Genomic DNA, 17116 nt, shown 5'->3' with positions numbered 1-17116 from the left:
TGGAGTTATTATTATACCAGCTGGAGGAGGGGACGTCTATGGTAGTGGAGTTATTATTATACCAGCTGGAGGAGGGGACGTCTATGGTAGTGGAGTTATTATTATACCAGCTGGAGGAGGGGACGTCTATGGTAGTGGAGTTATTATTATACCAGCTGGAGGAGGGGACGTCTATGGTAGTGGAGTTATTATTATACCAGCTGGAGGAGGGGACGTCTATGGTAGTGGAGTTATTATTATACCAGCTGGAGGAGGGGACGTCTATGGTAGTGGAGTTATTATTATACCAGCTGGAGGAGGGGACGTCTATGGTAGTGGAGTTATTATTATACCAGCTGGAGGAGGGGACGTCTATGGTAGTGGAGTTATTATTATACCAGCTGGAGGAGGGGACGTCTATGGTAGTGGAGTTATTATTATACCAGCTGGAGGAGGGGACGTCTATGGTAGTGGAGTTATTATTATACCAGCTGGAGGAGGGGACGTCTATGGTAGTGGAGTTATTATTATACCAGCTGGAGGAGGGGACGTCTATGGTAGTGGAGTTATTATTATACCAGCTGGAGGAGGGGACGTCTATGGTAGTGGAGTTATTATTATACCAGCTGGAGGAGGGGACGTCTATGGTAGTGGAGTTATTATTATACCAGCTGGAGGAGGGGACGTCTATGGTAGTGTCATTATTATTGTGCCTGGCAGAGTATCTGTTGTCAGAGCAGAACAGACACCAGGACTTGTCATTGTGTCCAAGACAACAGTCATCACTCCTTCCTCTCCTGTTGATTCCTTTATATGTCACTCCTATAACAGCCCCTCTCCCACTCCACTCTACCTCCCAGTAACAGCGCCCAGTCAGACCCTCTCTACACAGCACCTGTCTACAGTCCTCAAATCTCTCTGGGTGATCAGGATACGGCTGCTTCTCTCTCCTACATGTCACCTTTCTGTTCTCCTCAGACAGAGAGAGGAGTCTGTTTACTGTGTTTAGGTCCAGTGTGAGATCACAGACATCTGATGGATGAAACCAGACACAATATTAGAAATCATCATCATTCACATTAGAATGTTAACTCACTTTTCACTAATTCATTTAATGTAGATGTTTCTAGGTATCAAAAGGAGAAGTTAAGGTAACTTGAGACTTGTTGAATGATCACGTTATAATGTATGGTAATATAATACACACTTATTCACATTAATTATACACACACACACACACACACACACACACACACACACACACACACACACACACACACACACACACACACACACACACACACACACACACACACACACACATTGTCATATCAACTCTTTGTAAACTTTGGTGTCCCTGATTTCTGCTTCTGTAGAACTACAGCTGATATTTAATATGACCAAGTAAGTAATGATGGTGGTCTTTGACTTTGACTTAACTTGAATTAAGACTTATTCTTAGTCATATTCTTCACAGCAGTCAACACTCACATTTTCTAAGTCCAGGTTTCATTGTGTACTCTCCACCATGTTCCACACTGTAGCGGTAAGCAGAAAAACAGACAGTCATTGAGAGATACACCTGAACACACACACACACTAGACACACACACACACACACACACTAGACACACACACACACAGGACACACACACAGGACACACACACAGGACACACACACACAGGACACACACACACAGGACACACACACACAGGACACACACACATAACTTTGTCCAAGTGGTGGTCAGAATGTTTGTCTTAACTAGCCTGAGAAGTCAAACATGTCTGATATGAACATTGACATAAACCCTCTACCGACTTGAGTTTCTCCAGTCTGCAGTGTGGATCCTCCAGTCCAGCAGAGAGCAGTCTGACTCCTGAGTCTCCTGGGTGATTGTAGCTCAGGTCCAGCTCTCTCAGGTGTGAGGGGTTTGACCTCAGAGCTGAGACCAGAGAAGCACAGCCTTCCTCTGTGACTAGACAGCCTGACAGCCTGCAAAGAGACAAATCATGTCAGTCAAAAGACAGACAGATGTATCATATTATAAATTACAGATTATCAACGTTTTGCCTGCAGATAGAAACATGTATAATACAAATATTTGAGTAGACTGACCAGACCAGTTTAAAAGCAGTATCAGTCAAAACAACCAGTGAGGTATCAGATTTAGATTGTATTGAGAATACAGTCCGCACCATATCTATTTTGACAGTGAAGATAACATTTTAAATGTGGCTCTAAACTCCAACATTTTGGATTTCAGATCAAATGTTTCATATGAGGTGACAGTATATAATGTCACCTTTTATATGAGGATATTTTCATACATATCTGTTTCACCATTTAGAAAAATGAAAGCGCTTTATGTATCTAGTCCCCCTATTTAAAGAAGTCATACGTTTTCGGACCAATTCACTTAAAGTGTGTTAAATTAGTCAAAAGTTTAGTGTTTGGTCCCATATTCTTTGACTGCAATGACTACATCAAGCCTGTGACTGCCATGATTGAGAAAGATCATGAATAATAATGAGTGAGAGAGTTACAGAGGCTACAACAAAACATGCTAACCTCTCACCATTACCAATAACAGAGGCTACAACAAAACATGCTAACCTCTCACCATTACCAATAACAGAGGCTTCAACAAAACATGCTAACCTCTCACCCTTACCAATAACAGAGGCTACAACAAAACATGCTAACCTCTCACCATTACCAATAACAGAGGCTACAACAAAACATGCTAACCTCTCACCATTACCAATAACAGAGGATACAACAAAACATGCTAACCTCTCACCATTACCAATAACAGAGACTACAACGAAACACTTGTTGACCAACTACAGGAATACTGACCTCAGAGTCTCCAGTCTGCAGTGTGGATCCTCCAGTCCAGCAGAGAGCAGCTTCACTCCTGAATCCTTCAGGTCATTGTTACTCAGGTCCAGCTCTCTCAGGTGTGAGGGGTTTGACCTCAGAGCTGAGACCAGAGAAGCACAGCCTTCCTCTGTGACTAGACAGCCTGACAGCCTGCAAAGAGTCAAATCATATTAAAATCACACTGCTATGCTTTGGTGGTGAAAATAGTGGAAGTATAATTTTTCAACATTTTTCAGATATCAGTGTCCTGAAACCTGCCATATCTATTCGTAAATTAATGTATCATCATTAAAAATGACAAATGATCAAAGTATTGCCTGCAGATAGAAACATATATAGTACAAATATTTGAGTAGACTGACCAGACCAGTTTAAAAGCAGTATCAGTCAAAAGACAGACAGTGAGGTATCAGATTTAGATTGTATTGAGTATACAGTCCACACCATAGCTATTTTGACAGTGAAGCAAACATTTTAAATGTGGCTCTGTACTCCAACATTTTGGATTTCAGATCAAATGTTTCATATGAGGTTACAGTATATAATGTCACCTTTTATTTGAGGGTATTTTAATACATACAGTTGAAGTCAGAAGTTTACATACACCTTAGCCAAATACATTTAAACTCCATTTTTACAATTCCTGACATTTAATCCTAGTAAAAATCCCCTGTCTTAGGTCAGTTAGGATCACCACTTTATTTTAAGAATGTGAAATGTCAGAATAATAGTAGAGAAAATGATTAATTTCAGCTTTTATTTCTTTCATCACATTCCCAGTGGGTCAGAAGTTTACATACGCTCAATTAGTATTTGGTAGTATTGCCTTTAAATTGTTTAACTTGGGTTAAACGTTTCGGGTAGCCTTCCACAAGCTTCCCACAATAAGTTGGGTGAATTTTGGCCCATTCCTCCTGACAGAGCTGGTGTAACTGAGTCAGGTTTGTAGGCCTCTTGCTCGCACACGCTTTTTCAGTTCTGCCCACAAATTTCTATAGGATTGAGGTCAAGGTTTTGTGATGGTCACTCCAATACCTTGACTTTGTTGTCCTTAAGCCATTTTTCCACAACTTTGGAAGTATTGTTGGGGTCATTTTCCATTTGGAAGACCCATTTGTGACCAAGCTTTAACTTCCTGACTGATGTCTTGAGATGTTGCATCAATATATCCACGTAATTTTCCTCCCTCATGATGCCATCTATTTTGTGAAGTGCACCAGTCCCTCCTGCAGCAAAACACCCCCACAACATGATGCTGCCACCCCCGGGCTTCACGGTTGGGATGGTGTTCTTTGGCTTGCAAGCCTCCCCCTTTTTCCTCCAAACATAACGATGGTCATTATGGCCAAACAGTTCTTGTATTGTTTCATCTGACCAGAGGACATTTCTCCAGAAACTACGATCTTTGTCCCCATGTGCAGTTGCAAACTGTAGTCTGGCTTTTTTTAATGGTGGTTTTGGAGCAGTGGCTTCTTCCTTGCTGAGCAACCTTTCAGATTATGTCGATATAGGGCTTGTTTTACTGTGGATATAGATACTTTTGTACCTGTTTCCTCCAACATCTTCACAAGGTCCTTTGCTGTTGTTCTGGGATTGATTTGCACCAAAGTAAGTTAATCTCTAGGAGACAGAACGCGTCTCCTTCCTGAGCGGAATGGCGGCTGTGTGGTCCCATGGTGTTTAGACTTGCGTACTATTGTTTGAACAGATGAACGTGTTACCTTCAGGCGTTTGGAAATTGCTCCCAAGGATGAACCAGACTTGTGGAGGTCTAGAATTTTTTTTCTGAGATCTTGGCTGATTTCTTTTCATTTTCCCATGATGTCAAGCAAAGAGGCACTGAGTTTGAAGGTAGGCCTTGAAATACATCCAAATGATGTCAATTAGCCTACCAGATGCTTCTAAAGCCATAACATAATTTTCTGGAATTTTCCATGCTGTTTAAAGGAACAGTCAACTTATTGTATGTAAACTTCTGACCCACTGGAATTGTATTACAGTGAATTATAAGTGAAATAATCTGTCGGTAAACAATTGTTTCAAAAATTACTTGTGTCATGCACAAAGTAGATGTCCTAACCGACTTGCCAAAACTATATAGTTTGTTAACCTGTTATGGCTAGGGGGCAGTATTTTCACGGCTGGATAAAAAACGTACCCAATTTAATCTGATTATTAGTCCTGCCCAGAAACTAGAATATGCATATAATTATTAGCTTTGGATAGAAAACACTCCAAAGTTTCTAAAACTGTTTGAATGGTGTCTGTGAGTATAACAGAACTCATTTGGCAGGCCAAAACATGAGAAGATTCTGTACAGGAAGTGGCCTGTCTGACCATTTCTTGAACTTCTTTGCCATCTCTATCCATTACAAAGGATCTCTGCTCTAACGTGACACTTCCTACGTCTTCCATGGGCGCTCAGAGCCCGGGAAAAAGCTGAATGACGTAATTCAAAGACCTGGCTGAAACACACGAGCGCTTTTGCTAAGTGGTCTATCAGAGGACAAAGGGCTTAGGCTCGCGCACTAGCCGCCCCCGTCTTTGTGTTTTTCCCTCTATTTGCCGAAACACAGATTCCCGGTCGGAATATTATCGCTTTTTTACGAGAAAAATGGCATAAAAATTTATTTTAAACAGCGGTTGACATGCTTCGAAGTACGGTAATGAAATATTTAGAAATCTTTTGTCACGAAATGCGCCATGCGCGCGACCCTTATTTACCATTCGGATAGTGTCTAGAACGCACGAACAAAACGCCGCTATTTGGATATAACGATGGATTATTTTGGACCAAACCAACATTTGTTATTGAAGTAGAAGTCCTGGGAGTGCATTCTGACGAAGAACAGGAAAGGTAATCAAACTTTTCTAATAGTAAATCTGATATTGGTGTGTGCTAAACTTGGTGGGTGTCTAAATAGCTAGCCCTGTGATGCCGGGCTATCTACTGAGAATATTGTAAAATGTGCTTTCACCGAAAAGTTATTTTAAAAATCGGACATATCGAGTGCATAGAGGAGGTCTGTATCTATAATTCTTAACATAATTGTTATGTTTTTTGTGAACGTTTATCGTGAGTAATTTAGTAAATTCACCGGAGGTTTGCGGGGGGTATGCTAGTTCTGAACGTCACATGCTAATGTAAAAAAGCTGGTTTTTGATATAAATATGAACTTGATTGAACAAAACATGCATGTATTGTATAACATAATGTCCTAGGGTTGTCATCTGATGAAGATCATCAAAGGTTAGTGCTGCATTTAGCTGTGGTTTTGTTTTTTTGTGACATTATATGCTAGCTTGAAAAATGGGTAGTCTGATTATTTCTGGCTGGGTACTCTGCTGACATAATCTAATGTTTTGCTTTCGCTGTAAAGCCTTTTTGAAATCGGACAGTGTGGTTAGATTAACGAGAGTCTTGTCTTTAAAATGCTGTAAAATAGTCATATGTTTGAAAAATTGAAGTTTTCGGATTTTAGAGGAATTTGTATTTCGCGCCACGCCCATCATTGGATATTGGAGCAGGTGTTCCGCTAGCGGAACATCTAGATGTAAGAGGTTAACAAGAAATTTGTGGAGATGTTCAAAAACACGTTTTAATGACTCCAACCTAAGTGTATGTACACTTCCGACTTCAACTGTATGTGATTGACGATTAAAAATTAAATTCTGATGATGCCATGATTAAGAAAAATCATGAATAAATCATGAATCAGAATGAGTGAAAAAGTTACAGAGGCCACAAAAAAACATGCTAACCTCTCACCATTACCAATAACAGAAGCTACAACAAAACATGCTAACCTCTCACCATTACCAATAACAGAGGCTACAACAAAACAGCTAACCTCTCACCATTACCAATTACAGAGGCTACAACAAAACATGCTAACGTCTCACCATTACTAAAAGCAGAGGCTACAACAAAACATACTAACCTCTCACCATTACCAATAACAGAGGCTAAAACAAAACATGCTAACATCTCACCATTACCAATAACAGAGGCTACAACAAAACATGCTAACCTCTCACCATTAGCAATAACAGAGGCTACAACAAAACATGGTAACCTCTAACCATTACCAATAACAGGGGCTACAACAAAACATGCTAACCTCTCACCATCACCAATAACAGAGGCTACAACAAAACATGCTAACCTCTCACTATTACCAATAACAGAGGCTACAACAAAACATGCTAACCTCTCACCATTACCAATTTATTTATTTCACCTTTATTTAACCAGGTAGGCAAGTTGAGAACAAGTTCTCATTTACAATTGCGACCTGGCTAAGATAAAGCAAAGCAGTTCGACACATATAACAACACAGAGTTATACATGGAGTTAAACAAATGTAACCCTCTCACCAGGCTTGAATATGACTCTCACAATATTAACATATGTAGAGTATCTCAGCAGCATGGGATGTTAGGTGAGAAGGACATCTCCAATATGAATTCCTATTGTAAACTATCTAGGGTTATGACAATAGGGTATTAACTTCAGATGAAATGATTATAGGTTTCTGTTATTGAATCAGGATAAACCATCCCATGCATTAAATTAAAACAATCAATGACTCCACCAAGGCAACATACATAACGTTCCATATGTGTATTAAAACATTTTCAAACACAAATACATGTTCAGACACAACATCAAAAGAAATAAAAAATAAACCCCAATGAGTCGTGCACAACCTGTGTCCAAATTAAGCCCCTCACATTGTGGTTACTCACTACATGGTAGATATTCCCTCAGCTTAGTTTGGCAGTTCCATGCAGGTTTCCTCACCAAGTCCAAGGCAGCACAGCTACCCATGCAGACAGTACTCCTTAGTAACCGATATCCCCATGGCAACACGAACTCGTTAAGCTTCCCAAGCAATTATCTCCCGGTGTCACACGATGCTAGGCTAACCTCTAGGCTGGCTAATACCTCCACGACGAGACGGTAGCTTCAGTCTTTACTAAGTTTTAACTAAATTATAACAACTCTTTTATTAAATAAAACATGTATTTCCCTTCATGTCTTAGTAGCTATGGGTTTTGTTCTACTTCTGTCGTCTTCTTTTATAATTTTTCTTCACCAACCGTCCTGAGGTAAAACGTCCATCCTTTCATCAACGTCTTTTTCCCTCCCGTTAACCAGGTCAACTCCCATTGGCCACAACTTAACAAGCGACCTTATTGGTCAAAACTTAAACTTCAAAGTAAAACAAACTATTCACTTATACATTAAATAAATATTTCTTCAAAAAGCATAATGCATTAACAACATTACAGATTAGGAGCAATTCAATCATCTTTTATATATAATACCAATTAATTATAACAAATAAACTCAATACTTGGTTCAAACAAGGGTATTACACAAACATACAGTAAATAATACAGTAGAAAAATAAGTCTATATACAATGTGAGCAAATTAAGTGAAATAAGGGAGGTAAAGGCAAAAAAAGGCCATGGTGGCAAAGTAAATACAATATAGCAAGTAAAACACTGGAATGGTAGATATGCAGCGGAAGAAAGTGCAAAGTAGAAATAATGGGGTGCAAAGGAGCTAAAAAAATAAATACAGTAGGGGAAGAAGTAGTTGGGCTAAATTATAGATGGGCTATGTAACAGGTGCAGTAATCTGCTCTGACAGCTGGTGCTTAAAGCTAGTGAGGGAGATAAGTGTTTCCAGTTTTAGAGATTTTTGTAGTTCGTTCCAGTCATTGGCAGCAGAGAACTGGAAGAAGAGGCGGCCGAAGGAGGAATTGGCTTTGGGGGTGACCAGAGAGATATACCTGCTGGAGCGTGTGCTACAGGTGGGTGCTGCTATGGTGACAAGCGAGCTAAGATAAGGGGGGACTTTACCTAGCAGGGTCTTGTAGATGACCTGGAGCCAGTGGGTTTGGCGAGGAGTATGAAGCGAGGGCCAGCCAACGAGAGCGTACAGGTCGCAGTGGTGGGTAGTACAGTGGGGGGGGAAAGTATTTGATCCCCTACTGATTTTGTACGTTTGCCCACTTACAAAGAAATGATCAGTCTATAGTTTTAATGGTAGGTTTATTTGAACAGTGAGAGAGAGAATAACAGCAAAAAATCCAGAAAAACGCATGTCAAAAATGTTATACAATTATTTGCATTTTAATGAGGGAAATAAGTATTTGACCCCTCCGCAAAACATGACTTAGTACTTGGTGACAAAACCCTTGTTGGCAATCACAGAGGTCAGACGTTCCTTGTAGTTGGCCACCAGGTTTGCACACATCTCAGGGGGGTTTTGTCCCACTCCTCTTTACAGATCTTCTCCAAGTCATTAAGGTTTCAAGGCTGACGTTTGGCAACTTGAACCTTCATCTCCCTCCACAGATTTTCTATGGGATTAAGGTCTGGAGACTTGCTAGGTCATTCCAAGACCTTAATGTGCTTCTTCTTGAGCCACTCCTTTGTTGCCTTGGCCGTGTGTTTTGGGTCATTGTCATGCTGGAATACCCATCCACAACCCATTTCCAATGCCCTGGCTGAGGGAAGGAGGTTCTCACCCAAGATTTGACGGTACATGGCCCCGTCCATCGTCCCTTTGATGCAGTGAAGTTGTCCTGTCCCCTTAGGAGAAAAAAAACCCCAAAGCATAATGTTTCCACCTCCATGTTTGATGGTGGAGATGGTGTTCTTGGGGTCATAGGCAGCATTCCTCCTCCTCCAAATACGGCGAGTTGAGTTGATGTCAAAGAGCTCTATTTTGGTCTCATCTCACCACAACACTTTCAGCAGTTGTCCTCTGAGTCATTCAGATGTTCATTGGCAAACTTCAGACGGGCATGTATATGTATTCTTGAGCAGGGGGACCTTGCGGGCGCTGCAGGTTTTCAGTCCTTCACGGCGTAGTGTGTTACCCATTGTTTTCTTGGTGACTATGGTCCCAGCTGCCTTGAGATCATTGACAAGATCCTCCCGTGTAGTTCTGGGCTGATTCCTCACCATTCTCATGATCATTGCAACTTCACGAGGTGAGATCTTGCATGGAGCCCCAGGCCGAGGGATATTAACAGTTCTTTTGTGTTTCTTCCATTTGCGAATAATCGCACCAAATGTTGTCACCTTCTCACCAAGCTGCTTGGCGATGGTCGTGTAGCCCATTCCAGCCTTGTGTAGGTCTACAATCTTGTCCCTGACATCCTTGGAGAGCTCTTTGGTCTTGGCCATGGTGGAGAGTTTGGAATCTGATTGATTGATTGCTTCTGTGGACAGGTGTCTTTTTTACAGGTAACAAGTTGCGGTTAGGAGCACTCCCTTTAAGAGTGTGCTCCTAATCTTAGCTCGTTACCTGTATAAAAGACACCTGGGAGCCAGAAATCTTTCTGATTGAGATGGGGTCAAATACTTATTTCCCTCATTAAAATGCAAATCAATTTATAACATTTTTAACATGAGTTTTTCTGGATGTTTTTGTTGTTATTCTGTCTCTCACTGTTCAAATAAACCTACCATTAAAATTATAGACTGATCCTTTCTTTGTCAGTGGGCAAACGTACAAAATCAGCAGGAGATCAAATACTTTTTTCCCCCACTGTATATGGGGCTTTGGTGACAAAACGGATGGCACTGTGATAGATTGCATTCAATTTATTGAGTAGGGTATTGGAGGCTATTTTGTAAATGACATCGCCGAAGTCGAGGATCATTAGGATGGTCAGTTTTATAAGGGTATGTTTGGCAGCATGAGTGAAGGATGCTATGTTGCGAAATAGCAAGCCAATTCTAGATTTAATTTTGGATTGGAGATGCTTATAGTGAGTCTGGAAGGAGAGTTTACAGTCTAACCAGACACCTAGGTATTTGTAGTTGTCCACATATTCTAAGTCAGAACCGTCCAGAGTAGTGATGCTGGACAGGCGGGCAGGTGCAGGCAGCGATCGGTTGAAGAGCATGCATTTCGTTTTACTTGTATTTAAGAGCAGTTGGAGGCCACGGAAGGAGAGTTGTATGGCATTGAAGCTTGTCTGGAGGGTTGTTAACAAAGTGTCCAAAGAAGGGCCAGAAGTATACAGAATGGTGTCGTCTGCGTAGAGGTGGATCAGAGACTCACCAGCAGCAAGAGCGACATCATTGATGTATACAGAGAAGAGAGTCGGCCCAAGAATTGAAACCTGTGGCACCCCCATAGAAACTGCCAGAGGTCCGGACAACAGGCCCTCCGATTTGACACACTGAACTCTATCAGAGAAGTAGTTGTTGAACCAGGCGAGGCAATCATTTGAGAAACCAATGCTGTTCAGTCTGCTAATAAGAATGTGGTAACTGACAGAGTCGAAAGCCTTGGCCAGGTCAATGAATACGGCTGCACAGTATTGTTTCTTATCGATGGCGGTTAAGATATCGTTTAGGACCTTGAGCGTCACTGAGGTGCAGTTGCTGTTTGAGGTGAAGAAACATTTGTTTTGAGAACCTCCACAACTCATTAGTGGTGGTGCATTAAGACAATCAGAAATACTATCTGACATCCACAAATGGGCACATTTATAGGCCTACATTTGCACACAGGCCAGGTAGACTAGTCCTACTTCTATATGTGTAACCAGGTAGACTAGTCCTACTTCTATATGTGTAACCAGGTAGACTAGTCCTACTTCTATATGTGTAACCAGGTAGACTAGTCCTACTTCTATATGTGTAACCAGGTAGACTAGTCCTACTTCTATATGGGTAACCAGGTAGACTAGTCCTACTTCTATATGGGTAACCAGGTAGACTAGTCCTACTTCTATATGTGTAACCAGGTAGACTAGTCCTACTTCTATATGTGTAACCAGGTAGACTAGTCCTACTTCTATATGTGTAACCAGGTAGACTAGTCCTACTTCTATATGTGTAACCAGGTAGACTAGTCCTACTTCTATATGCGTAATCAGGTAGACTAGTCCTACTTCTATATGCGTATTCAGGTGTGCGTCCTTACTCAACATTGACAGGAGTGTTTCAAACAAAAGACAATTAATAAATTGACAACTGAAGCATCTTGCGGGGTCAGGTCTGGGTGGTCTGCCAGGGGCCGTTTCATTTAGTATCCGTTTGGGTCAGTTGGGGAATGATTGTATTGTCCCATAGTATGTTGTACCGAAGTTGAAAGGGAGTGTAACTTTATGACTATTGTTGGATTCGGGCTAAACTTTGAACATTGAGATATTAACCTGTTACATCTATCTAGATGTTCCGCTAGCGGAACACCGCTCCAATATCCAATGATAGGGCGTGGCACGAATTACAAATTCCTCAAAAATCCGAAAACTTCCATTTTTCAAACATATGACTATTTTACACCATTTTAAAGACAAGACTCTCCTTTATCTAACCACACTGTCCGATTTCAAAAAGGCTTTACAACGAAAGCAAAACATTAGATTGTCAGGAGAGTACCCAGCCAGAAATAATCAGACACCCATTTTTCACCTGACCCCGCAAGATGCGTCAGTTTTGGCAATTTTAGCAAACATAGAAAGGGGCCTATATTGGAGACCAAAAGTCGTCTGGCACACTGCTTAGAGTTTCAACAACATGAATAACTTATTTCTAGCCTACAATCATCGATGTTACTACTAATGTGAAAACAAGACAAAATATGACTATTCTTGCTCATTTTAAGACAAATGTCAAGTAATCATTACATTCATTACAAACGTCAATTGTTGTACAACATCATGGCTCCGCTGTTGGCATCACCTTTTACAGTGGGTTACCGCTGTTGTGGGCCTTTAACCATCTGTATGACTTTGTTGTTCTCACAGGAGAGAGACGTGACTATCGTGGATCCTCTGGGGAGCCTCAACAACCTCATGATGCTGAAGAGGCAGAGAAGAATCTCTCCACATCAGAACACCTCAAGAAACGCCAGCGGAGAACCACAGGGATAAGATCTCACCGCTGCTTTGACTGTGGCAAAAGATGCACCTCATCAGGCATTAAACTACACCGGAGAATTCACACAAGTGATAATTCTCACTGCTGCTCTGATTGTGGGACATTTTTTAAATCTTCATCAGAACTCAAAATACACCTGAGAAATCACACAAAAGAGAAACCTTACTTCTGCTCTGACTGTGGGAAGAGTTTTCCTCTGTCAACCAGCCTGATATCACACCAGAGAACACACACAGGAGAGAAACCTTATAGCTGTGATCAATGTGGGAGGAGTTTTCCTATTTTAATCGCCCTGATATCACACCAGAGAACACACACAGGAGAGAAACCTTTTGGCTGTAATCAATGTGGGAAGAGTTTTACTCTGCTAAGCAGCCTGATATACCACCAGAAAACACACACGGTAGAGAAACCTTATAGCTGTGCTCAATGTGGGAAGAGTTTTACTTGTTCTAGCATGCTGACTAGACACCATAGAACACACACAGGAGAGAAACCTTATAGCTGTAATCAATGTGAGAAGAGATACTCTAGTAAAAGATCTCTGATTAAACATCAGAAAATTCATGGAGTTGTTTCATGATATCAATGAATTAATGTCACAATGTAGAATGTTTTAACATTGTAGTAGGAGTATTTTAATGATGTCTCAATGTAGAATGTTTTAACATTGTAGTAGGAGTATTTTAGTGATGTCACAATGTAGAACCCTAAACGTTTGTCCCCTGTTCTATTGATTTCAACATGATATGGATATTAGCCTCAGGGGGAAAATCCAGGCTCTGAAATGGAAGAGTTACTATTTATGAGATTTAATAAAAATTGACTAACAAAAAAAGAGTTCTGTTACACTTACCATGTTGGTGACCCACTTGAATCAAAATGCAACACTTCAAAAGGTAGCTAGCTGTTTTCTACAAGTTGTCCTCTAACCAGGGATGTACACATTACTCCCAGATTCCATGTGGTTTTTGAGCTGTTAGTTTTAACAGGACGTGCAACCTCATCTCCTTCCTCTCACACAGTTGATTTCAACATGATATCGATGAGTGATGACAAATAAGTGTTGCATTCCTTTGTTTAGCGATCCCTAAATTTAAATGCATCACTCCAAAATGTAGTTGACTGTCTTCTGCAGGTTGTCCTCTAACCAGTGAGGTAAAATATATCTCCCATTTCCATGTGTTTTTATTTGTGTTAGTTTCAACAACAGTACAACCTGATTTCCCCCCTGACGATATCAGTGATTTATTGCTACTTGTCAAAAAAATACAAGTAATATGATTATTGTGGCAGATGTTTGTGTATATAGCATATTATATGTTTAGTTTTTCAATATATCACAAACTGTTTCTGCGTATTTGTTATTGAAAACTGTGTTTTGACATTGGGGCTATCCCATCTAGCAAAATGTCTTTGAAAAGAAGCCTATGCCCGATGTCATATATTCGTTCGGTTGTAGTTAAATTACTTGAAAACAACTTAATTTCAACGTACTTCCAAGTAGCCTAGTGGTTAGAGCGTTGAGCCAGTAACCAAAAAGTTGCTGGATCGAATCCCCGAGCTGACAAGGTAAAAATATGTTGAACCCACTGTTCCTAGGCCGTCATTGTCGATAATAATTTGTTCTTAACTGTTAAATAAAGGTTAAATGAAAAGTGGACGAGAGTTCTAGAAGCTAGTGATTTTTCGGATTCTATAAAGAATAAAATGAAATAAATAATACTATTGTATATTATTATTTAGAAATACGTGTTTTTTTCTATTTTTTAATTGTTGACAGCCAGTAGACACCATGTTTATATTGGTGAAGGTGAAGCATTGTAGTTGATTATAATGAGAAATGGAAGTTGTTTTCTGTTGGTGGTGAGCAAACTTGTCCAACAAAAATATATGATATATTTGTTGTCTTAAGGGGGAAGGTGTTACAGGCTTTGGTTTTTCCATTTATGTTTTGAGGTTGAACTTTAGCTCGTTAGCACGTCTAGCTCGTTAGCACGTCTAGCTCGTTAGCACGTCTAGCTCGTTAGCACGTAGGACGCACTGATTGGTGTCACCTCGTTAATCAGCATGTGTTACACCTGTGCTGGCTTGTCCATCTCGTTAGTGGGAAGGTGTTTCACCTGAGCTGGTCCAGGTTCTATTTAAGAGTGTCTGGCCCAGTGCTCCAGTTGTCTTGATACATGTGGAGAGTCAACACCTTTAGTTGCTCCACCTTTTTGGTTTGCTTCCTGTCTTTAAGTTTGGTGTGGGTTTTTCTTTTGTTTGCCTCTTCTTGGGCAGATTTAGTGGGTCTCATGGTGGGTGTCTTTTAGGTCCCAGTTGTTGTTACTAGTCAACTTCCAGTGGACACCCCCATAGTGTCTTTCAGAGCCCCTCCTAAAAAACAAGTTATATTTTGGGTTGGATATTGCATCATATTGTTGATATTTTAATCAATGGCATTTCCTTACAATGCTCATTAGTCTTTCAGTTGTTATTATTGTTTTTTATCCTCATATTTGTGTACTAAATATTTCTGATTATTTTCATAGTTTTTTCCTGTGAAGCCATTGTGTTCCATCCATGTCTGAAATGTGCTGTATAAATAAAGCTTGATTTCATTTGAACATATTGTAAAACAAATGAACCCAATGACTGACCAATCAACACTCTTGGGAAACCAATTAACAGATATGTACAAAAGCAACATATATCCATCTTAGTATGAAAAACAGTATAAATTCAGTATATCTTCCACTGTCAAAATGTATGATATTTAGTATCCCTTTTTTTAAAATCAACAATACGTCAAAGGATTCAACTATTAAAAAACAAACAAAATTATCAAACAGCTCTGCTTATGTCAAACTATTGGTCCACCTTAGTATGAAAAACAGTATCAATCCCACTTTTCTTTTCCAGCCTGCTGAAGGCGTGGTGGAGTGGTAAACACCACCCCCGGCTCTACCAGGGGCTTGAGGTGGTCTCCCACAGCTCTGCTTATGTCATGTTCTGTGGCCTTGCTGTTCCATTTCTTGACTGCCCCTGCAACACAGAAACACATTTAGTTATATTATATAAAACACTCAAAGTAATGGATATGGAGCATCTATGGCCTCAGTTACACCTGGCACCTAAATGTGACTTCTGTCATCTGATCACTCCAAGCTGCATTAGGTTCAGATCTACCAGGATGGGCTTTTGATATAGTCTGGATGCAGTCAGGCCACTGAATATGCATAAGCAATGTAAAGAGATGTTGGGAAAAGTACATTATACACAAATGACCTTCGTAATATCAAAGAACAAATGTGTGTACCTGAGGGGAAATTAACTTTCATACAGCCAAAAGGGGTGAGAAATTACACCAATATCAGTGGACAATTTGCACTAATGTAAATGAACATAGATGGAACATATTCCCTTTTGCTGACGTGATGAACCACTAAGGGGACATAAATATTTACCATCTAAACCATGTGTGACCTCTCACCTCTCTGGCTGTAGAAGTGTTCTCCCTAACCAGTCCCTCAACAGCTCTCTGACTGAGCTCCACCCTCACTGGGTCTTCAGAGGAGAGGAAGGCTGAGGAGGGATGGAAGGATGAATGGATCAGTCAGTCAATAAAGTGTAGAACTGCTGTCTATGCTGTCTGACTAAATCACTATTTTAGTAGTTCATTAAAGTAAATAAGGCTTTATGACTGCTGAATACCAACTATCAATCACTTAGATCATGTATTTTCAGGTAGAGATACATCCTTGGGACGTCCATAGCCTATTGAAGTTGACATTTAAAATGGTTAAGGTAGGGGTTAAGGTTAGGGTTTAGGGTAGGGATGTCCCAAGGATCCCAGATAGCATTGACCATTGTGCATTCTTCTGTCTCTTTTACATAGCAGGTGATGGGTTCTGACTTCTGAACTTGAAAATATTAAATATCCTTATTATGTGAAATTGAATGAAACAATGTATGTTGATGCTGATATGATGTACAATATTCCATGATGTTTCTATATGATAACAATAGAGTAATATATTTAATATGTCATATACTATTTTTTAACAGTTTCACTAATTAATTTTAATTAACTTAATCATTATGATTCAACATCAGTTCACCGTCTCACCTCATACTGTATTGGAGCAGCAGCAGCTGACTGCCCGGTTCAACATCAGTTCACCGTCTCACCTCATACTGTATTGGAGCAGCAGCAGCTGACTGCCCAGTTCAACATCAGTTCACCGTCTCACCTCATACTGTATTGGAGCAGCAGCAGCTGACTGCCCAGTTCAACATCAGTTCACCGTCTCACCTCATACTGTATTGGAGCAGCAGCAGCTGACTG

General features: G+C 40.4%; 1 protein-coding gene across 1 annotated transcript in view; it reads right to left on the bottom strand.

The window, feature by feature from the left end:
* LOC145877291 (uncharacterized) overlaps positions 1 to 1706 on the bottom strand; it is a 3711-nt gene extending 2005 nt beyond the window's left edge. Inside the window, exons 1-2 of the mRNA XM_082972601.1 lie at positions 1471 to 1706; positions 1 to 1011 (exon numbers count right to left, since the gene is read on the bottom strand). The exon at positions 1 to 1011 is cut by the window's left edge and continues 2005 nt beyond it. Of these exons, the coding sequence (XP_082828727.1) occupies positions 1 to 1011; positions 1471 to 1549 (1090 nt within the window). The 5' untranslated portion in view covers positions 1550 to 1706. The remainder of the gene's footprint in view (positions 1012 to 1470) is intronic.
* Positions 1707 to 17116: the final 15410 nt, after the last annotated feature.

This window comes from Salmo salar, unplaced genomic scaffold (assembly GCF_965601325.2).
Source record: "Salmo salar unplaced genomic scaffold, fSalSal1 ptg000838l, whole genome shotgun sequence".
In the NCBI taxonomy this organism is placed as follows: Eukaryota; Metazoa; Chordata; class Actinopteri; order Salmoniformes; family Salmonidae; genus Salmo; species Salmo salar.
This window is presented reverse-complemented; position numbering and strand designations above follow the sequence as displayed.